At 43.4% G+C, this 24,327-nt stretch overlaps 1 protein-coding gene across 3 annotated transcripts in view; it reads right to left on the bottom strand.

The window, feature by feature from the left end:
* GFRA1 (GDNF family receptor alpha 1) overlaps positions 1 to 24,327 on the bottom strand; it is a 251,153-nt gene that overhangs the window by 84,851 nt on the left and 141,975 nt on the right. For all 3 annotated transcript variants that reach the window (XM_072995505.2, XM_020779955.3, XM_020779954.3), the window contains exon 4: positions 23,187 to 23,526. In XM_072995505.2, the coding sequence (XP_072851606.2) occupies positions 23,187 to 23,526 (340 nt within the window). The remainder of the gene's footprint in view (positions 1 to 23,186; positions 23,527 to 24,327) is intronic.

A 24,327-nucleotide genomic window follows, 5' to 3' on the forward strand; every position in this document is an offset into this window, starting at 1 on the left:
CCTCCAAAACCTGCCAATGTCCATACTGCCATCTCTCATGAACAATGTAGCCCGGCAATATTTTTTCCCCTATGTGTCCAATTTGAAGATGCCCCTGCAAGTGGAGCAAGGATTAGTCACTAAATATCTGCCCCAGTGGACCACATATTAAATAAATAAATAAATAAAACAAGAAAGGAAAAACAGAATACAGTATAACGAATCACTAAGATCAATTGCAGGTACATGAAAGGGAATGTTCCACAGGAAAACCTTTTGGCTTGACCCTGCATTCTTTGTACACTGTAACTGCTCCAATAACTTGAAAATGTGAGGATCTGAAAAAATAGGTAATGAAAGAGCTTCACACATGAAAGCTCACATTTTCAATAAGGAACCTGAAGTACACATTTGTAGATTTATTCATAAAGGGTGGCATAAAACGTAATAGGCTCAGTACTGAATAAATAATGTATGTTTTTAAAATGTTTCAAAATATACAGGAATATTACAGTTGGCATAAACTGTATCATGCTTCAATAATCTCTCCTTTGATATGTACTATTAATCATTTATACAGCCCTTACAATGTTCCAAATGCTTTAAAGTCTTTATACTGCTTGTCCTTGCAGGTTATGTGGTAGGTCACAACAATTCACATTTTGATCAAAGAGAACTGCATTTAATATTAGATCGTCAAGTCACTCATTTCAGTCGGCATCTGAACACAAGTTCAACTCAAACTTTGACCTCCTAGATCATGTTGGCAGAACAGGAATGCTCAAGTGGTCCCCCCCCCCAGTGTCTGTACAGTATATGCATAATGAATACTCTATTTTTATGCAGAAATAATAAAACAGACACATGCAAATGTATTCTGATTCACAGAACTTCAGCTTTAGAAAGGATCTTAGCTGTGGCTTCAAACAATGGAGAAGAACTTTATATTTGGCTTGTGAGATTATGGCTGTACCATAATATTCCACAAAAGACATGAGCATCTTTGTACATAGGATTCCACCTTTTAACTGTACATAGGATTCACCTCTGCACATAGGATTCCACTGGGGAAAAAACCTCACTTTCATGGAAGTTCTGCTAGTAGAGACAGATAAATCTATACATTGTAGTTTCCTCCAAATCTCCACATTTGCTGAGGGCACATTCATTTTGCCCCATAGTCACAACACGATTAAAACACCAAAAACTTCATCCCTCAAAAAAGCTATAAAAATGTGTGTACATTTTTGTACAGAATTTCCTAACTGATACATTTTTGAAGCATTTTCCTCATTTTTGTGCATAATTTTTCCTGATATAATAATTTTCATGTGCACTCTCCCAGAATATATGTATTCTTATGAGGATTTGTGGGCTGAAATTCACTAGTAAGTTACAACTAGAGCAGGCCTGCTGAACCAATGGAACGTACAGAGGTGTAGACTCACCAATACATACATAGGCACTCTTCAGTCTCGAGAGACTATGGTAACATGCTCTGAATCGAGGAGTGTCCTCTCCAGAGCATGGTAACAGCCTATCCTCCATATTACTTTACCCAGACTCACCAAATCCACACTGATTTAATGGAGCTACTCTAGTTGTGACTTACTACTGGATATTATGTTACAAACTGGACTGAAAAATTCTGGAAATGTGCATTTTAACATAAAATTGTGTTCCCAGTTTGCCTATAGTTTCAACATATCTCAATTTGGTAAATTCATACAGAAACTTGACAATTTTCTTCTGCTTTTCTCTTTGAAAGAATAACACTGCATCCCAAGCATCCAAAGGGCTCTTGAGTGAATACCAACATTGCCTCTAATTTTCCACCAGCACTGAGCAGAAACCCACCCCTGAAGCAACCAGAACCAAATGAGCAGCAACACCAACTGCAGCTGTGCGGCACTAATACAGTGCTGTGCACCCTCATACCCACACAGCTTAGAGAGAATGTTGACATGTTTTGCATACCTGCCCCATGCAGACTTGCTATATGACCTGCAGATAGTTGTGAATTGGAAATACATTTTCAGAACATGAAGGAACGGGTATTGACACCAAAGGCTGGAATCCTGCCTGTTGCTGTGTTAATGCAAAGTTATGCCCAGGCAACAAGGATTCGAAGAATTGAAAGATATGCAGTTCCCACCACACCCAACTGTGCAATGCATCTATGGAAGTGCTCCATGAATAGCATTTTGACCTTGGCATTAAAGCTACCACTTGATGTTCCTACTCTGTGGGATTTCAGCAGTTATTTAGAATTTTACATGTTTATGCCTACAGGGGGTTCCCCACTATGATGGAGTGAACAGAGTGAGACACTAGGACTCAGGATACCTGAGTTTGAATATCTGCTTGGATATGGAAAATCACTGGGTAGAGGTATAAAACTGATAAAACCACTTCTTAAATATCTCACTTTGAAAGCCTTTATAGAATTGCTGTAAGTTGCTACTTACTTGATGGTGCACAACACACACAGACATAGACACACACACACATGCGCCTATGGGAGAAAGCTGTTTACTTGTTCAGTTTGAATATACTTCTCCTTTGTGTTTTCAATGGCACATTTTCAAATTCGCTTTGTGCACCTGCTTGCACTTCATGTCTGAGGGGACCTTGCATCAATGAAATCCTGAGAAAATCTCCATAGTTTCATGCAATATTTTTGAAAGTGCTACTTAAATTCTGTTTCTGAAAGTTGCTTTATTTTACAAAATTTAGAGGCTATGTTTCTTTGGGGAAGGAGCTGGCACATGTGAAACAAAATGTCTTTAATAATGGTACCTGCAGAGACTCATCTTTAAGAGCTACTGTTTATTTATTTAAATATAAAATCACATCTGGTTTTTGAAATAACCAGGATTTTTTTTTATGTCCTAACTAAACAACAGTTAAGTGATCTTCTTTGACCATCATGTATACATCAGCTGCAGTGGCCATGATACAAATATCCTTTAATCACATTTTAATTACATTTAATAGAATATACTGACTTGGTTTTTTTCTACTGTATTCCCCATTCTCCTTAAAATCTGTATTACACTCTGTGAATGGTTGAACACCAAATTCATAGCATCTTCTTAGTTTTTTAAAAAAAGAATTATATTTTTAGAAGAGGAAGCCATGTTAGTCTCTACTAGCAATTCACACCAAATTTAAAAATAAAAATAAAAATGAAGTATTTAAAGTGCCACAGTTATTTGCTCTTCTTTTTCTTTTGTTTTGCCTAAAAAGAATTAGATATATATTCCATCCATAATGTTACGGAACTGTGTTAATAATTTATGATAGTTTAGAAGATGGAACAAATATAGATCAACTAAAGAACCTAAGAGCAAGAGATACTCCCTGAACATCAAGTCTTGAGCCTCCAAGAACTGTTTTTGGAACGTAGGTTTGGCACATTTCTCTCCATCTTCATCAAAATATAAACACATAAGCTCAGAAATCATGCTAGGATTCCCAACTGGAATCAGTGAGAGCAGCCCATATAATTCCATGCAGTAATCCATTTCCAGAAAGCCTTAGGCAAGATTTAAGGGTACTGTACTTTGCAAAGAAACCACAGATATGTTTGGGCATAAGAGGATCCTGCAAACAAAGAATCAGGGCAAAAGTTAAGAACTATACAAGTTAAGCAAATTTATGAGTTCAGCTAGAGGGCAAAGGAGACCAAGGTATTAAGTGTCCATTTCACACACACACCACCACTACAACAAGGCTCACTTCATTTCAAACATTTTAAAGAAAACCTTTTAACTTCTGAATTGAAGATAACATTATGAAGCTTAAACATTCTGTCTTGCTATCCTGAAAATAAGGATAATACTAAATTCCTAGTCTTCTGGGGTTTTTTTTCAATACAGTATTACTTAAAGTTATTCCATTTGCAACAGCATTTAACTGTATTAATAATTTATTAGAGTAAAGAAAGCAGCAACATCTGTAGCAACAGCAGCAGCAGCAACATTACTTTTTTTGAGTGTTCTGCAGAGATTGAAAGATAAGGTATAAAGGCAGCTGCTGTCCACTACCTCACAACTGGACTGTATAAAAGGAGGAGAGGAGGAAGCAAAAGGACCATATTACTATCTGTTCATGTTTATGCATGCATATTAACAGGGTTTCTATAATCAGTAGCCCTGTTAAAGAGGGACTTCCATTCATCCAAATATTCTAAGTGTGTTCAGTTGTATGTACTTATGCAGCACCTATGTAGACTTTCACACATGAAGGTCTGCAGGACTTCTGGAGGTGGGACTCAGAGAATGAGGCTTACTTATGTACTTTTGTTCTGAAGTGGAATCTTCTATGTCAGGGGTCTCCAAAGTATGGCCCCTGGGCCACCTAAAGCCCGCCTGGCCTATTAATCCAGCCTGTGCATGTGGGCGTGTGCAGGTAGGCAGGCGGGCATGTGTGCAGGCGGATGAGCGTGCAGGCATGTGGGAGTGCAGGTGGGCAGGAGTGCATGTGTGTGGGTAAGAGTGCATGCCTGCATGTGTGCGGCTGGGAGCACATGTGTGTTCCTTTGGCCCTCGAAAATATAAAAAATATATTGTGTGGCCCTCCATGTGAAAGGTTTGGAGACCCCTATTCTACATATAAGCTTGCAATCTGATTGATTTTTCTAGTGGTCCAATAAAAGGTAACATCCACTTTTATATTCGTGCCACCTTAAGGACCACACAGCCTTTTCCTTATTCTTTTTATAAGATAATCCATGTGCACTTTTGAATCCTACATGCTTTGCAGCTAAACACCAGAACAGGACTAGAGAGTAGTGGACATATTAGAACCCAGTGAAACTCTGAATATCACTGAGATGGTTAGTAGGCATCCTTCAGTCTCAAGAGACTATTGTAACGTGCTCTGAACAGAGGTCTTGGAACAGTGTCTAGTGTGGCTGAGAAGGCCAGTTCGAGAGTGGAAATCTCTTGCAGACTGAGAACAAATGCCATGTGTCCCCATCCAGCTCCCTGATTGTGCTTGTTTTGGGATTGCCTCTTTGGTTATCCTTGGATATAAAACAGTACAGGGAAGGATGCATTAACAGTGGTGTTGCTCTAAATGTTAAGGGTAACATAAAGTGCAATAAGCTGAACCTTCAAGAGAACTGAATGTTACATACAGCACTGATGTTACCTGTCTGTCATGGGTTTGGAGGGAAAGTTCCATCCTATGGGGAGTGGAAGGCGGGACATCAGGAGGAGGGGCTGTACTGTATATATATGTGGAGCTTGTGTGAAGGAGGAGAAGCTGGAAGAGCTGAGAGAAGAAGCTTGAGTGGGAGTCTGTGTGTCAGACAGGGTACTACTGTGTGTCAGTCAGTACCAACCTGATAGGTTCAGGTGTCTGTATGGTTAGCCAGAACTGATAGGTTCAGGGTCTGTGCTTCAAGTTAAGTGTTCTGTGTGAACCAAACTGTGTGTATGTATGAGTGAGACTAAGCCACATTACTGTATCTTATTCACCTGATCATTTTATTTTCCATGTGTGTTATTTAATAAACCTTGTTCTTTTATTTGTTAAAAATCCATCCCTGGTCTGTGTGACTTCTTATAGGGAATGGTTGGTGGCAGCTTAGTGAAACTGTGGTATATCCCAGTAGGTCTGGGTTTGTCACATTGATTGGTGTCCAGCGTGTGGGATACGACTGGTCCAGTTGTCCAGTGGTACAGCAAAGCCTTGGCAAGTGTGCCCAGAGCAAGGGGGGTCTAGTCAGGGACAATCTGAGAGCACGTAGGTAATCTTCTAGGTGTACCTCACGGGGAGGTGCGCTAGTAGAAGAACGTGTAACCTCAGATTGGGGACTAGATTAGGGAGCTCTGAGGCAGCCTGTTTTGGCGGGAAAAAAGCTGAGGCAAAACTGTAAAGTAGAAGTGATTTAGCCTGCCTGCTGCGAGGCCTAGCAGAGGGGGGTAGACTCTGGCTCGCAACTGTTGCAAGTTAGTGCTGAAGAACAGCAGTAATCTATAGAAAGCTGGTTCTGAGGCAAAAGAAAAAAAAAGTGGTCGCTTTATTTTGAGGCTTGACTTTTGAAAGCAGCCTGTTCTGGGGGGGGGGAGTTATGCCCTTGACTCGAAGCCAAATGGCAGAAATGGGTGAAGTGAAAGACCCCCAAGTTGACCAAGGTTCTGAGGATGAATTTGGCTCAGTGCAGGGTGACAGCACGGGAGAACAGAACCCAGAGCTCAGAAAAATACTCCTAGCCCAACAGCATGAACTGAGGGTGAGGGAAATGGAAGAAAGATTGGAGAGAGAGAAAATGGCGTTTGAAAGGGAGAGGGAGAGAGAGAAAATTGCTCTGGAAAAAGAAAGGATGGCGTTTGAGTTAAGAAAATTGGAACTGATGAATCAGAACAATAATAACAATAGGGATTCTGAGGGAGGCCAATTGTCTAAAGCTGACCTGAAGAAATTCCCTGTGTACCACAAGGGAGATTGTCCTGAAGTGTTCTTTTCCCTAGTGGAAAGAGCGTTTGTGGACTTCTCAGTAAGGGAAACTGAGAAGATGACCATCATGCGATCTTTAATCAGTGGCAGCCTGGCAGAAGTCTATGCAGAGATGCCACAGGAACTGATGAAAGATTTTGCAGAGTTTAAAAAACTGGTGTTTGCCAGACATGGGATAAATGCGGAACAGCTGAGGCAAAGATTCAGGTCAATCACCAAGAAACCAGAGCAGACTTTTACCCAAGTGGGGGCCCAATTGGTGAGGCTGCTAGAGAAATGGCTATCTCAGGAGGGGACAGAGACCTTTCAGCAGCTCAAAGACTTGATAGCGCTGGAACAGTTCTATTCAGTCCTGCATGGGGAACTGAAATTCCAGGTGAGGGAAAGGAAACCGAAATCTGTGGCAGAAGCAGCCGAGATCGCAGATTTTATTTCCCAAATAAGAAAGCCCTTGGGTGAGGGGAAATCGATGGGGAAACCTAAAGAAACCTACAGCAAGTACTCTCAGGGACCAGGGAAAAGCCAGCAAGGGGGAGGGGCCCATGGTGAAGGGAAGCCCTCAGACATGAAACCAAGACCTCAGATTTTGGAGGGAAAACCAAAACAAGATGAGAAAGACTCAAAATATAGCAGAAAATGTTATTTCTGTCAGGGAAAGGGCCATCTAATCTCAGAGTGTGAGAAATTAAAGCAGCTAAAAGGAATTGTGCCTCAGGATTCGAGTGGAACCAAGCCAAAAGCTGTGTTCTGTGTCCAGAAAGAGCAAAGCCCCTTGTCACTGAGGGAGCCTGTTGCCATGGCTACTCAATCTGGAACAGTTACATCTGCTGATCAGGCTGAGGAAAATGGTCCTCTTGTGGAGGTCAAGCGCTGCTTGCTCGTGAGAACAGATTCTCAGTTGTTTGAAATCGCAGGGGTGGACGTAGGAATACTTGACCATCAGTATCGGGGGCTGAGGGACACTTGTTCCCAGGTGACCCTGTGCCATCCAGATATTATTCCTAGGGAATATATAATCCCAAATGAGAGCATGAAGGTGGCAGGGATTGAGGGGCAGGTGATCTCACTGCCAGTAGCGGAGGTACCTGTGTACTTTCAAGGCTGGAGGGGAGTTTGGCGGCTAGCGATTTCATCGACTCTGCCAGCAGCCGTGCTCGTGGGAAATGACCTGGCTGAACATGTGAAATGGGTGCTAGTGATTACACGTTCACAAGCCACCACGGGGACAGTTCAGGGGGGTACTGATTGTGACAAACCCAGACCTACTGGGATCTGTCACACAGTTTCACTAAGCTGCCACCAACCATTCCCTTTAAGAAGTCACACAGACCAGGGATGGATTTTTAAACAATAAAAAGAATAAGGTTTATTTTAAATACAAACAGGGTAAATAAAACAATCAGGTGAATAAGATAAAGTAACGTGGCTTATTCTCACTCATACACACACACAGTTTGGTTCACACAGAACCTTAACTTAAAGCACAGACCCTGAACCTATCAGTTCTGGCTAACCAACAGACACCTGAACCTATCAGGTTGGTACTCTGACACACAGTAGTACCCTGTCTGACACACAGACTCCCACAACAGCTTCTTCTTCCCAGCTGCTGCTTCGTCACAACCCAGTGTCTCTCAGCATCTCCTAGTGTGTTCTCACCACACAGGCATCACATATTTATACAGTACAGCCCCTCCTCCTGATGTCCCGCCTTCCACTCCCCATAGGATGGAACTTTCCCTCCAAACCCATGACAGACAGGTAACATCAGTGCTGTATGTAACACCTCCCCTCTTTATAAGTTGTTTTGTAGGGGGAAAGCTAAGGTGCTTTTCACCAAAAAACAACCTGAATAAAACATACAACAACAGTTATACATACCATAACATACTTACTTATACTTACATTCTAAGTTAAACCATAGCAAATAGGCATTTAAACATTTATCATCTACATTACATCAATTTACCTTTATTCATACAAACCAAATTCAAAAAACAGGTACATTTTACTTTTTGTCATTATTATATACACATAGTCCATGTTCTTTCGCCGTCTTCATTCTTCAGGTCTTCTTGATAAGGCGTCAGCAACACAGTTCACTGACCCTCTGACCACCTTCACGTCAAAGTCATAGTCCTGTAGGTTTAAAGCCCACCTCATAAGTTTGCTATTGTGGGTTTTCATTGTCTTTAACCATTGCAATGGTGAATGGTCAGTACACAGAACAAAATGTCTTCCCCAGATGTAAGGCTTGGCCTTCTGGATCACGTAGACTATGGCCAAACACTCCTTCTCCACGGTTGCCAAATGTCTCTCACCTTTTTGAAGTTTCCTACTCAGGTAGGACACTGGATGCTGGTCACCATTCTCATCCTCCTGGCACAGAACTGCCCCTACCCCGCTGTTAGACGCATCGGTGTAGATGATGAACTCCCGGTCGAAGTCTGGAGCACGCAGGACAGGATAGTTGATTAACGCCTCCTTCAACCTCTGGAACGCCGCCTCACAGTCGCTAGTCCACGGGATGCGGTCATCAGCCTTCTTCCTCGTCAGATCGGTCAGCGGAGCCGCAATCTCGCTAAACCTCGGGATGAACTTTCTGTAGTAGCCCACCAACCCAAGAAATGATTTGACTTTTTTCTTGGTGTTGGGTCTAGGCCAATCACGAACCGCTTCTATTTTGGCCTCCAGGGGTTTTATCACTCCTCCCCCTACCATGTGACCCAAGTATTTTATTTCTGGGCTACCCAGCTGACACTTGCTGGCCTTTACTGTTAGCCCTGCTGCACTTAACCTCTGCAGCACCAACTCCAGGTGTATCAGGTGATCTTCCCAGGTATTACTGAAGATCCCTATGTCGTCAATGTAGGCCACTGTAAAGTCACTGAGCCCTGCCAAGGTCTGGTCCATCAGCCTTTGGAATGTGGCTGGTGCATTTCTGAGACCAAAGCTCAGGACTCGAAACTCATAGAGACCAAAAGGGCTGCAAAAGGCAGTCTTTTCTTGATCCCTGGGATCAATTCTTAATTGCCAATATCCCTTTACCAGGTCCAATGATGAGATGAACCGACAACCCCCTATGGTTTCAATCAGGTTGTCTAGCCTGGGCATTGGGTAGGCATCAGGAGTGGTTACACGGTTTAATTTCCTGTAATCGACACAAAACCTAATGCTCCCATCAGGCTTGTCCACAAGGACTATCGGAGAGGACCAAGGACTAGAAGAGGGGACGATTATGTTCTCCCTCAGCATCTCGTCCAGCTCCTTCCGCACCTTGTCCCTATAGGGTCCCGTTACTCGGTATGGGGATACTGCCTGCGGGGGTGCATCCCCTGTGTGGATCCGATGCATCACTCCCTTCACTATCCCCGGCTTGTTGGAAAACACCTGCTGATATTTATTAAGCAGCATTTTTAGTTCTTGCTGCTGGTCTTGGGTGAGTGCAGGACTGATCTTTACCTCCTCTGGGTTGTATTTTACTTCCCCTCTACCCTCCCAGAAGGGTAATTCAGCTTCCTCACTCTCAGCTGCTTTTATCGCGAATAAAACCCTCTGTTCCCCTCTGTAGTAGGGTTTTAGGGCATTCACATGAACCACCCTCCTTGCTTGGTTCTCCTCCTGCTCTATTAGGTAGTTCAGGTCTGACATCTTGGAAATGACCCTATATGGTCCTGCCCATTTGAGCTGCAGTTTATTCTCTCTGCAGGGCCTAAGCCAAAGCACTTCCTCCCCTGGGTCAAAGTGCCTCTCTCTAGCTTTGCGGTCATACCATGTTTTCTGTCTGACCTTCTGAGCTTGCAGGATTTCTGCTGCCAGCTCTAGATTTCTCCTTAGGTCATTCATCAAGGTGTCTATGTAAGTCACAACGTCTTGTGGGTCATCCTGGGTGATCTGCTCCCAATTTTGTTTGATCAAATCAAGGGGCCCTTTCACCCCTAAGTGTGCAGCAAACATGTCAGAGTGACCCCTTTGTAAGATCATGGGGCGATACTTTTCAGGTACCACCAGCTGACTTCTGATCCCATCTCCCCCTTTTGAGATATTCCTCAGGGTTTCTCTATATAAAATCCCCTTTTTCTCCAGAAATCTCACTGGGGTTTCAGGTGTTAGCTGGGCGTCAGTCACCTGTTCAAAACACTTTTGGAGAGTGGCGTCTGCCTTTTGCTCCTGTCCAAATCTGCTGTCTGTGGTTAAGGTTTCCACCACAGCTTCTGAACTCCCCTCTGCTTCCATCTCTGGCTCATCATTACCCCCCTGAACTGTCCCTGTGGTGGCTTGTGAGCGTGTAATCACTAGCACCCGTTTCACATGTTCAGCCAGGTCATTTCCCACGAGCACGGCTGCTGGCAGAGTCGATGAAATCGCTAGCCGCCAAGCTCCCCTCCAGCCTTGAAAGTTGACAGGTACCTCTGCTACTGGCAGAGAGATTACCTGCCCCTCAATCCCTGCCACCTTCATGCTCTCATTTGGGATTATAAACTCCCTAGGAATGATATCTGGATGGCACAGGGTTACCTGGGAACAAGTGTCCCGCAGCCCCCTATACTGACGGTCAAGTATTCCTACGTCCACCCCTGCTGTCTCAAACAACGGAGAATCTGTTTTCACCAGCAAGCAGCGCTTTACCTCTATAAGAGGACCACTTTCCTCAGCCTGATCAGCAGAGGTAGCTGTTCCAGACTGAGTAGCCATATCAACAGGCTCCCTCTGTGACACTGAGCTTTGCTCTTTCTGGACACAGAACACAGCTTTTGGCTTGGTCCCACTAGACTCCTGAGGCACCATTCCTTTTAGCTGCTTTAATTTCTCACACTCTGAGATTAGATGACCCTTTCCCTGACAGAAATAGCATTTTCTGGTGTATTTTGATTCTCTCTCATCTTGTTTTGGTTTTCCCTCCAAAATCTGAGGTCTTAGTTTCATGTCTGAGGGCTTCCCTTCACCATGGGCCCCTCCCCCTTGCTGGCTTTTCCCTGGTCCCTGAGAGTACTTGCTGTAGGTTTCTTTGGGTTTACCTACAGATTTCCCCTCACCCAAGGGCTTTCTTATTTGGGAAATAAAATCCGCGATCTCTGCGGCTGCTGCCACAGATTTCGGTTTCCTTTCCCTCACCTGGAATTTCAATTCCCCCTGCAGGACTGAATAGAACTGTTCCAGTGCTATCAAGTCTTTAAGCTGTTCATAGGTCTCTGTCCCCTCCTGCGATAGCCATTTCTCAAGCAGCCTCACCAATTGGGCCCCCACTTGGGTAAAAGTCTGCTCTGGCTTCTTGGTAAGGGACCTGAATCTTTGTCTCAGCTGCTCTGCATTTATCCCATGTCTTGCAAACACCAGTTTTTTAAACTCTGCAAAATCTTTCATCAGTTCCTCAGGCATCTCGGCATAAACCTCAGCCAGGCTACCACTGATTAAAGATCGCATGATGGTCATCTTCTCAGTTTCCCTCACTGAGAAGTCCACAAACGCTCTTTCCACTAAGGAAAAGAACACCTCAGGACAATCTCCCTTGTGGTACACAGGGAATTTCTTCAGGTCAGCCTTAGACAATTGGCCTCCCTCAGAATCCCTATTATTATTATTGTTCTGGTTCATCATTTCCAGTTTTTTTAATTCAAACGCCATTCTTTCTTTTTCCAGAGCTATTTTCTCTCTCTCTCTCTCTAACTCAAATTGCCGCTGTTTCTCTCTTTCCCTTTCTTCTCTTTCCCTTTCCCTTTCCTCCACTTCAAATTGCCTCATCCTCAGTTCATGCTGTTGGGCTATGAGCAATTTTCTGAGTTCTGGGTTCTGCTCTCCTGTGCTGTCACCTTGCACTGAGCCAAATTCATCCTCAGAACCTTGGTCAATCTGGGGGTCTTTCACTTCACTCATGTCGGCCATCTGGCTTCGAGTCAAGGGCATAATCCCCCCTCAGAACAGGCTGCTTTAAAAAGTCAAGCCTCAAAATAAAACGACCACTTTTTCCCTTCTTGCCTCAGAACCAGCTTTCCCTATAGAGATTGCTGCTGTTCTTCAGCACTCCACTTGCAACAGTATCGAGTCAGAGCCTACCCCCCTCTGCTGGGCCTCTCAGCTGGCAAGCTAGATCACTGTTGCTACGCAGTTTTGCCTCAGCTTTTTCCCGCCAAAACTAGGCTACCTCAGAGCACCTTAATCTAAGTCTCCCCAGTTGGCACGTTCTTCTACTAGCGCACCTCCCCGTGAGGTACACCTAGAAGATTACCTACGCGCCTCAGACTGTCCCTGACTAGACCCCCCTTGCTCTGGGCACACCTGCCAAGGCTTTGCTGGACCGCTGGACAACTGGACCAGTCGTATCCCACACGCTGGACACCAATCAATGTGACAAACCCAGACCTACTGGGATCTGTCACACAGTTTCACTAAGCTGCCACCAACCATTCCCTTTAAGAAGTCACACAGACCAGGGATGGATTTTTAAACAATAAAAAGAATAAGGTTTATTTTAAATACAAACAGGGTAAATAAAACAATCAGGTGAATAAGATAAAGTAACGTGGCTTATTCTCACTCATACACACACACAGTTTGGTTCACACAGAACCTTAACTTAAAGCACAGACCCTGAACCTATCAGTTCTGGCTAACCAACAGACACCTGAACCTATCAGGTTGGTACTCTGACACACAGTAGTACCCTGTCTGACACACAGACTCCCACAACAGCTTCTTCTTCCCAGCTGCTGCTTCGTCACAACCCAGTGTCTCTCAGCATCTCCTAGTGTGTTCTCACCACACAGGCATCACATATTTATACAGTACAGCCCCTCCTCCTGATGTCCCGCCTTCCACTCCCCATAGGATGGAACTTTCCCTCCAAACCCATGACAGACAGGTAACATCAGTGCTGTATGTAACACTGATGAGCCCGAGACGGAAGCAGGGGAAGGGAGTTCAGAAGCTGTGGTGGAAACCTTAACCACAGACAGCCGATTTGGCCAAGAGCAAAAGGCAGACGCCACTCTCCAAAAGTGTTTTGAACAGGTGACTGACGCCCAGCTAACACCTGAAACCCCAGTGAGATTTCTAGAGAAAAAGGGGATTTTGTATAGAGAGACCCTGAGGAATATCTCAAAAGGGGGAGATGGGATCCGAAGTCAGCTAGTGGTACCTGAAAAGTATCGCCCCATGATCTTACAAAGGGGGCACTCTGACATGTTTGCTGCGCACTTAGGGGTGAACAAAACACAGCAGAGAATCACACAGAATTTTTACTGGCCTGAAATAGGGAAGCAGATCAAAGAGTTCTGTAAACAATGTGATGTGTGTCAAAGGCAGGGGAATAACCGCGACAGGACCAAAGCAAAGTTGTGCCCTTTGCCTGTGATTGACACTCCGTTCAAATGCATAGGGGTGGATATTGTGGGACCTTTGCCCAAGGCCACAAAGAGGGGGAACAGGTTCATTCTCACCATTGTGGACCATGCCACGAGGTACCCTGAAGCCATTCCCTTGACTAACATTGAAACTAACACAGTGGCAGATGCCTTGGTGGGGTATATGTCCAGGATGGGATTTGCCTCAGAAATAATCACAGATTTGGGCGCATCGTTCACATCGAAGCTCATGAAACGCTTATGGCAAATCTGTGGAATTAAACACAAGGAAACCACTGCCTATCACCCCGAAAGTAATGGGTTAACTGAGAAGTTCAATGGGACTCTAATGCGCATGATTAGGGCTTACTTGGCAGAGAATCCAAACAATTGGGACCAGAAGCTGCAATCCCTTTTGTTTGCTTATCGATCAGTGCCACAAGCCAGTACCGGGTTCAGTCCGTTTGAACTTTTATTTGGGAGAAGGGTGAAAGGGCCCCTTGATTTGATCAAACAAAATTGGGAGCAGATCACCCAGGATGACCCACAAGACGTTGTGACATACATAGACACCTTGATGAATGACCTAAAGAGAAACCTAGAGCTGGCAGCAGAAAACCTGCAAGCTCAGAAGGTCAGACAGAAAACATGGTATGACCACAAAGCTAGAGAGAGGCACTTTGACCCAGGGGAGGAAGTGCTTTGGCCTAGGCTCTGCAAAGAAAACAAACTGCAGCTGGGTAGCCCAGAAATAAAATACTTGGGTCACATGGTAGGGGGAGGAGTGATAAAACCCCTAGAGGCCAAAATAGAAGCCGTTCGTGATTGGCCTAGACCCAACACCAAGAAAAAAGTCAAATCATTTCTTGGGTTGGTGGGCTACTACAGAAAGTTCATCCCGAGGTTTAGCGAGATTGCGGCTCCGCTGACCGATCTGACGAGGAAGAAGACTGATGACCGCATCCCGTGGACCAGCGACTGTGAGGAGGCGTTCCAGAGGTTGAAGCAGGCGCTCATCAACTATCCAGTGCTGCGTGCTCCAGACTTCGACCGGGAGTTTATCATCTACACCGATGCGTCTAACAGCGGGGTAGGAGCAGTTCTTTGCCAGGAGGATGAGAATGGTGACCAGCATCCAGTGTCCTACCTGAGTAGGAAAGTCCAGAAAGGTGAGAGACATTTGGCAACCGTGGAAAAGGAGTGTCTGGCCATAGTCTACGCGATCCAGAAGGCCAAGCCTTACATCTGGGGAAGACATTTTATTCTGTGCACTGACCATTCACCACTGCAATGGTTAAAGACAATGAAAACCCACAATAGTAAACTTATGAGGTGGGCTTTAAATCTGCAAGACTATGACTTTGAAGTGAAGGTGGTCAGAGGGTCAGTGAACTGTGTTGCTGACGCCTTGTCAAGAAGACCTGAAGAATGAAGACGGCGAAAGAAACATGGACTATGTATATATTTTGATGACAAAAAGTTAAATGTACCTGTTTATTACACATGATTGGTTTGTATGAATAAAGGTAACTTGATGTATTGTTAATGGTAAATGTTTAAATGCCTAATGGAGTGTAAGTATAAGTAAGTATGGTATTGTATGTTATTATATGACTGTTTTTGTTTGTTTTGGGTCCAGGTTGTTTTTTGGTGAAAAGCACCTTAGCTTTCCCCCTACAAAACAACTTATAAAGAGGGGAGGTGTTACATACAGCACTGATGTTACCTGTCTGTCATGGGTTTGGAGGGAAAGTTCCATCCTATGGGGAGTGGAAGGCGGGACATCAGGAGGAGGGGCTGTACTGTATATATATGTGGAGCTTGTGTGAAGGAGGAGAAGCTGGAAGAGCTGAGAGAAGAAGCTTGAGTGGGAGTCTGTGTGTCAGACAGGGTACTACTGTGTGTCAGTCAGTACCAACCTGATAGGTTCAGGTGTCTGTATGGTTAGCCAGAACTGATAGGTTCAGGGTCTGTGCTTCAAGTTAAGTGTTCTGTGTGAACCAAACTGTGTGTATGTATGAGTGAGACTAAGCCACGTTACTGTATCTTATTCACCTGATCATTTTATTTTCCATGTGTGTTATTTAATAAACCTTGTTCTTTTATTTGTTAAAAATCCATCCCTGGTCTGTGTGACTTCTTATAGGGAATGGTTGGTGGCAGCTTAGTGAAACTGTGGTATATCCCAGTAGGTCTGGGTTTGTCACATTGATGTCCTTCACAGAACTGTTATAGATGGAAATAAGTGACACCCAAATAAAATCGTACCACCAGCACTTTCCTATATCTCATGGCAAGTCAGAAAAAAAAATCAGGGAGGGAGCCCAAAGGGGGAATACTATATAAACATTGTATAAATTATACTCTCAACTTGGAAAAATTCACAATCCAATCAAAACAGACAATATTTCTAGATCGCAGTTCAACTCCCAGTATTCCTCATCATTAACTATGCTGGACAGGACCAACGTGCATTACAGCTCATCTGGTGGGTCACAATTTGATCCTCCCACAGTAAATAATTTCTTATGTTTGTAGTTGAATGTATCACACTGTAACTTCGCCAGACTGGTCTAGAATTCTGTGTGTCACTGAAGAATTACAGAGATTTTCCCGAAAAGAAAAACATCATGTAACCTGTGCTGAAAAAAAGGGACGTGGTGGCGCTGCGGGCTAAACCGCAGAAGCCTGTGCTGCAGGGTCAGAAGACCAGCAGTCGTAAGATCGAATCCACGCGACGGAGTGAGTGCCCGTCGCTTGTCCCAGCTCCCGCCAACCTAGTGGTTCGAAACCATGCAAATACAAGTAGATCAATAGGGACCACCTCGGTGGGAAGGTAACAGCATTCCGTGTCTAAGTCGCACTGGCCATGTGACCACGGAAGATTGTCTTCGGACAAAACGCTGGCTCTATGGCTTGGAAACGGGGATGAGCACCGCCCCCTAGAGTCGAACACGACTGGACAAAAAAGGGGAACCTTTACCTTTACCTTTTTAACCTGTGCTGATGGGTAAAATACAGCTCCGTCTTGTCTGCAAATAATTAAGACTTAATTTGGATTTGTCTAACATTACAATTCTATCAACAATATTATTTACTCTGAAAGGTATGAATGAAGAAGGGGGGGGGGGGAAATAGAGAAGATGGCTTGTCCTCCCAGCCATAGTTTCACGCTGTAATACAGAGAACAGTCCTTTTGCACTGAAGATACAATCCACTCGAAGAAAAAGTGTTTGTGGATGACTAAAGAATCATAAGCTGGCAGATAGTTTTGCATGTCAGCATTTGCAAGTCCATTTCCTCTTAACAGACATTGAGAGCACACAGAAAGCCAGCGAAGGAACTCTAGGACCTTAGAAATGGGCTTTTAAATATCCTGTGTGCAATCTGCTCAATTTATTGTTTTTATATGTTTGGTGTGTAACTAGGTAATTATCTTTCCAAGGCCAGGGATCACCAGAGTTACCAAACTTGTCTTTTAAGTGTTATTCAGCTGATTTACTTCCTTCAATCCGGAAACAAAATTAAACAAACATCTCAGCCTCCGACAAAGTGTCTGGAGGCCACTGCACATAATTATTTTCATTTAATCTCTACAACTACTAAACAGATATCACAGTTTTAGATCACAGCAGGGGGACACTGGGAACATCATTTCATCCTTCTACCAAATGGGAAAACCCAAAAACACAGTTATTTGATAAGCCTTATACAGCTTTTACAGGAGGGCTGCTGAAAAGGGAGGGAAGTAAGGACATCAGCAGCTCTGCTACAAAGTCAGCTCATTAAGACTCTTCTTCCAATGTAGTAGACATTAGGTCTGATCATAATGGAGAGTGGGATAAAGAGCCTTCAAAGAAATGATAAATTAAGAATAAGCAGTGAGAACACATTTAAAGCAGGGAGTATCAAGAGAGGCAAAGAACACAGAATCTGCCACTTTAGGAATCTCTGGCCAAAATCCTCTTGCATAGCTTACACAAGCATAGGGGAAATGATGACACATGTAGCAGTGCTGCTTGGAATGAATGTAGGGACTCTTTAATTTAGCAGCTGCTCCTCAGAGTCCTAACTAGTTGAATGGCTTGGTGAGTTATGTACTTTGCTGTGGAGCCAAAGATCATGATTCACTCTGCTTCCTGGGAAAATAATTAGTCGGTACAGTCCAAGAGCATCCCTAGAATAACAGGATGGTAAACTATTTCTTATTCTCTACCTCAGTGGCTGCCAGCCTTGGGTCCCCATATGTTCCTGGACTAAAAGTCCCAGAAATCTTCACCACTAGCTGTACTGTCCAAGATTTCTGGGAGTTGCAGTCCATGAACATCGGGTGACCCAAGACTAGGAAGTACTGCTCTACGTAGAAAACCCTGGGAGGGTAACCATAAGACAGAATCAACTTGATGGTGCACAATGAACTCTAGGAACAACAACAATAACAATTATTCTCTTCATGTGTGTGTGTGTGTTAGGTGGCTTTGCATGTGAAAACAGGACTCCAATCAGCACATACTAATTAAAAGTTCTTATTTGTATTCTGGATCTCACCACTGCAGGTGACAGCAATTTCTGAATTCTTATGTAAGTTATGCAAGATGATTTTGGCATTTGTATCTAGGTCAAATGATTGAGATCTTCATGCCATGAGTCTCTCTCTACCTTGCAAGTCCTAAAACCCAGCCAAAATGAACAAGTTCTGTGTGCACAAGTAGTACTGTTAGCTATAGAGCTTTCCCAGGGACAAGTCTATGAAAATCATTTCCATCTAAGTTAAATTGAAGAGTACTCATGCAAGGCCCATACTTGCTGGACTTTGCAATATGATTTCATTAGTCCGCCATCAGCAGTCTAGCTCCTAGGAAGCATAACCAGGATAACGTAAAGGGTACCAAATATCCCTAAAAAGTCATTAGTGATGTTTTGTTGGACCTGAGACTATCCTTAAGTTGAATCGTGACGGCACTACGGAAATAGCCTCCACTCTTGCAGCTGGTGGGTCTTCTTTTCAGCTCCAGAATAACTGTACAATGCAGTTAAATTTGCCAAAATGTCCGTGGAAACAACAGAGTATAAAAATATGTGTACTCGTGACACGCGGGTTAAATGCAGTACTACAGTGAAGACTCTGCTTATGACCTGAGTTTGATTCTGGGCTCAGGTAGTTGGCTCGAGGATCACTCAACTTTCCATCCTTCCGAGGTCGATAAACTCAGTACCCAAAATGTGTAGCCCGCATAATTAAATTGTAAACTGCCCAGAGAGAGCTTTAAGCACTTGGTGGTGGTATCGTGTATAAGCACCACACTCTGCTTTACTCAGCTGCTCTGAAAGTAGTTGTGAGGTATGGCGATTATCTAGCTAGCTTTAGAACACAGGTGAGAAAGATGGGGAGAAAGTGTTTTTGGACTGACGATGCAACCTTATGGTCAGAAATATGGTGTGAACCTCCCTTGGACCATGATCTGCCTATGGACGATATATACTGCTATATGTTATGCCACAGAGGTGAGTATCATCTCCGCCTCCACCCTAGCAGATTGTGGTCCTTCCAAGTTGCCCACTTTTATGATGTTAGGTCTCGGAAGGTTTTGTGCAGGTTAGCTTGCTGGCTAACCTGCACAATGGAAGTTCAGGAACTGGGCAGGCATGCCGTATTCAAGAAACAGGTAATTAGAGGTGCTGAGTAGATCTTTCCCCTTGTTTTCTCATGAAGCAGCAATTGCAACCTGGTTACTTCATTGGGTGTCACCTGCAAGGCATTTACAAGGGTTGAACACTTCCCACTGGAAGGGAACTTAATGGCCAAAGTCTATTCAACTAGGTTTGGACTTTGTGGCCTCTGCCCGTGGTACTCCATTCAAATGTGTCAGGAGGTCCTCCATGAAGGGTGGACAGTAGGGCACCCACTCCTCTGGACTTGCCTGGGCTGCCCTGCCAACCAGGCTATGTTGTGGTTCCTATCCTGGCTATCAAGTGCAGCCCAGACAGGTTTTAAAGGTTCTCCAAACTCTAGCTTTCTTTTTATTCACAGCCCTGCCCTCATCCTTCCCTGTAAATGGAGAGGCTATGGCATCTTACCCAGTATTATCCCTGAAGTGCAGTCATCCCATGACCTGCATACGCTTCTGCTTCAGCAGCAGCAGCTATGGTGGTGGGGCTAGGGGGCCGCCCCAGGTGCATTCACACCTATAGTTGACCTCTTTGGAGGGTCCAGTAATGGCCTGGTAAACTCAGCTGTGGTGGGAGGTGAGCAATGGTATAGTTTGCTTGCTGAAAAACAGCGGAACTAAGATGTTTTGCTCCCTGAGGCAAACAACAGGGCCACACCCCAGCCCTCATACTGGCATGAAGAGGAGCAGCAGATGAATTTTATGTCACCACTGGCAAAGGGACAGCGTCCTCTACCACACCAGAGGGCAGTAGGCTAGCTTAGGGGGCACAAGACAAATCTGTCCTGTGGCAAGCATAGTTTTCTAACTAAAGGGTAACTGAAGAATAATGGCTAGAAGACTATTCCCCAGCCACCATTTGTTGCCTCAGGTGGCTGCCTCAGTGTGCCTTACGATAGGGCCAGCCCTGCACATCATGCCCTGAACTCTTGAAGAGATTAACAGTGTCCAAGGTAGACAATATTGAAAACAGAATGCAAGACCCATCTCTTCAGGCAGGCTTTTAACAATTATAACTCAATCCCTGAACCACATAGCAGATAATTTAAATCTTTTTCATGTTTTCATGTTTTAATCTTTTAATTTTATTTTAAATCCTATATTGTTCAATTTGTCTTTTAATATTTAACTTACACATTGTGTGAATTTTAATGTTGTGAGCTGCTTTGGACTCCTCGTTGGGAGAAAGGGGGCATATAAATAAAACTAATAATAATAATGCTAACTGGGAAATGCCTGAGTTTATCTGCCCCTGTCCTGCCAGCTCCAAATTAGGTTTCATTGAAAAAATATTATGTTTCTAGCAATATGAGAAAATACCAACATCCTAAATGTGGCATCTGGTCTGCATGGTCTCACTTGCACATGCTAGGCACCATGCAACACTCCAGCAATCAGGGGATAAACAAGCAAGGAAGAGCCAGTCCCCCGACAATTACCCCAAACAGCCAAGCTGTCAAGAGGTATAACCTGTTGAGCAGAAATGGAATAGAGAAATGCATTCGGAAATCTGCAAAGAAATCCATTTTCATACTCCCATTGCTTTCAAAAACTAGTAATAACATTTTTTGACCAAGCAGCCGGGTTGTGCGATGATGGAGAACGAAAGGCGTAAAGTCAGGGAAGATGAGTGAAAAGTGAGAAAATGAAATAGCATTAAGAAACTTGGAAGCTGAAATGAATGAAGACAGCACAAGAAGTAATGATGGCACTCAAAGGAAATACTTCATGTGGCTGATTCAAAACATAAAGGCCGTCTTCATTAACCCTTTCATTTCCCGCTTTTCAAAAAACGAGGAATGAAGGGGAACTCCGGTAGTTATTCAGGAAAACATGTTGTCATTCAAACTGTAACAGGCAAACAGAGGAGTGAACAGCACCAGGAGGCATACAACTCCAGGTTGGGAGCTGTCTTTTTTTAGGACTGTGTGAATCAGCAGAATTGGCACATAAAGAAATGCAGACCTTTCAAATGATTTATATTGCAAAGGAATGCTAGTTTGTGACTAAATCACGGGACAATGTGGATTCTGAAAGACGCTGCTGAGGGGAAGGTGTCACAAGAGGCCATTCATAAAAGTTGCACTTCAAGCATAAAACAGGCTATACCCAACAAAAACAGTTTTCATGGAGAATTGTTCCTCAGTTCCTACACTGGTTTGATTCCATTGCTGGCTTCATCTATTTGACAGTGAACAAGGAACCCTATAATCCACAGTCATGAGACCGATGATAAAGACTTCCCAGGTTGCCTGATAGAAACATGCTATTTGATATTTATTTGCCTTATTTATAGGCCACCTTTCTCCTGATAAGGGGACTTTGTCTGTGGATGGTAAGACAGCTGATACAGCATGCAGCACCCCTGTAACAAAAGTGGGCCGACATGAACCTTCTTCTGGTCTTTTTCATCTGTTCCTCCTATGTCCATGGCCCACCTACATTAGCAGCTATGTTGGCTGAAGAATTCTGAGAGCAACAGAATAACGAAGTCTCTTTTTCAAGCTCTGTTCCAATGTAATGGAGGCAATGTACATGAATACAATACAATTCAAGGTAGTTAGCCTCATAACCTACAATTCTTACATAGCCTTACTGGTACGGCAGAGCCCAGATTAATGGTCTCCCTCAAGGATGAAGTCAATTTCTAGTCTGCAATAATTTTTTTGTATGTGCTGATCCTTAAATTCAATCTGTTGCAGTAGAGAGAAGAAGGACCTAGAGTGTGTGCATACATTTTGAAGACACATTTTCTAAGAGTAATATGAATATGCCCAGAATCAAAATTTTACTGAACAAAGATGAACAACAGGCCCATTGGAGTTGTAGATATTTCATGTACAACATGAGAAATCCAATGCATGCTTAGGATATGACTATAAAGTTGAAAACATCATTGACTGTGGTAGGAGAATGCTAGTAGGACAATCATACTGTGTTAAGATTCATACCGTGTTTTCCCGAAAATAATATTAATTTTTGCTCCAAAAACCCATTAGGGCTTATTTTCAGGGGATATTTTGTTTTATAGTCATGTCATCTTCTGATTGCTGCACAAAGGTTTCACTTAACTAGGGCTTATATTATGAGCATCCTGAAAAATCATACTAGGGCTTATTTTCAGGTTAGGTATTATTTTGGGGGAAACAGAAAGGGTAGGTTTATGAACACCTCTACCTGTTACAATGACTAAGCTTACTGAATTCTTCAGCTACACCCAGCTGATACTCAGAGAGTCATTTCTAATACAGGAATGAAATAAATCCTTTCTATTTCAACCTCTTATGTATGTCAAGGATCCAGACTAAACAGCTGCCCCCCAAGGAACTGCAAATTGTTCAGAAAACTACTTACAATTGTCAACAGTACAAATTAATTCTTTCACCTTCTCAATTTTTTAAAACATGTAATTAAGACTTCTTTCATTATTATCTCCCATGAAAAGATTAGCTGCAGAAGTCTGACTGAAAAAAAAATGTTCTGGTTTATTATATATATAATGGGGGTCTCTCTCTCTCTTTCCCTCTTAGGTTTTTGAAGAAAATGGAAGCTTTAATGAAATGCAGGTTTAACTAGATGTTTTTATTACTGTATTGAAGATGTCACACTCTCTCTTCCAACCATCCTATTCCTCTGCAAAAATGCTACTTTCCATCCATAGCAATTTCAGCAGCTCCAAAGGTTCTTTCTACCAACACATTAATCATCCCACTGCCATATGTTATCTTACCTGCAGATGTAATTCGTCTTGCAAGTCTCTTGCAAATTCAAGCAGTTTGGTTTCTCCCTGTCCTCGTATGAACATGCAGGGACAATAGTCTGCCGCCTCCTCTCTGTACACGCCACATCTCGGCAAGAGCAGAAGAGCATCCCATAACTGTGCTTCGGGGGGACTTTGTCAAAAAATTGCCTCAGGGCCTTATGACACTTTCGCTTATTGCAGACATCACTAGACACACTGCTGGTACAAGGGGTTATGTAAGCCGACCGGAATTTCTTGCAGGTATCGTTTAGGTTACAGGCTTTTGCTGCATCCAAACAGTTGTTTCCTTTTGAAATGGCAGGCTCCACTGTATAAAAAAAGGGGGGGAGGGGAAGAGAACCAGAATGATTACTATTCTCAATATTAATGTCACTTAAAAAATCAGGAGAAGGCCACATGGTCCTCAAAACAATACAAATGTAGGAATAGGTGATGCCTTTATTGGACCATTAAGAAAATAAAACAGAAAATAGAGCGAGCTTTTGATGATAATTCATGTTTCTCAGACTCTGCCCCAAGTTCTCGTGGGTAGCTCCAAAGTAATATGTTTATATTAAGATCCTGAAAATTTCATGGCCACTGTTGGGGGCCACACACAGCTTCTTATGTGGAGACAGCTATAGCCTGCAGTCTGCAAGATTCAATGGTTCAGTGGTGACTATCAATCTGATTTCCCCTTTTCCTCTCCCCTTTTCCATTTCATTTGAAACATAAAGAGTTTCTGTTTTATTTTCTTAATGGTACAATAATGGTATCACCTACATCTCAAAAATCATTGGCACTAGTTAAATGACCACAGGAGACAATAAGTTCATTGCTTTGGGTCTATTGATTGGCCAATGGTGCAAATTATCTACTAAGTAGGATGAAGGGTTCACAAGATGATCCAGTGGAAATGAAGGCTTGTACATGACAGGTTCTTGCATGGAAGCACTCACACAATCCAGAACAGTACAGGGTGATCCAAGTGTATCTGAATTCACAGGGGTTTAGATGTATAGAATGAATTCTGCTTGAGTCAAAGTCCCACCTTTATTATTGCTATAGCTTTACACCTTCAGGTCATGGGCAACACTGCTTCAGGCATTATTTGCATCAGTTCTTGTTG

Source organism: Pogona vitticeps, chromosome 3, assembly GCF_051106095.1.
Source record: "Pogona vitticeps strain Pit_001003342236 chromosome 3, PviZW2.1, whole genome shotgun sequence".
In the NCBI taxonomy this organism is placed as follows: Eukaryota; Metazoa; Chordata; class Lepidosauria; order Squamata; family Agamidae; genus Pogona; species Pogona vitticeps.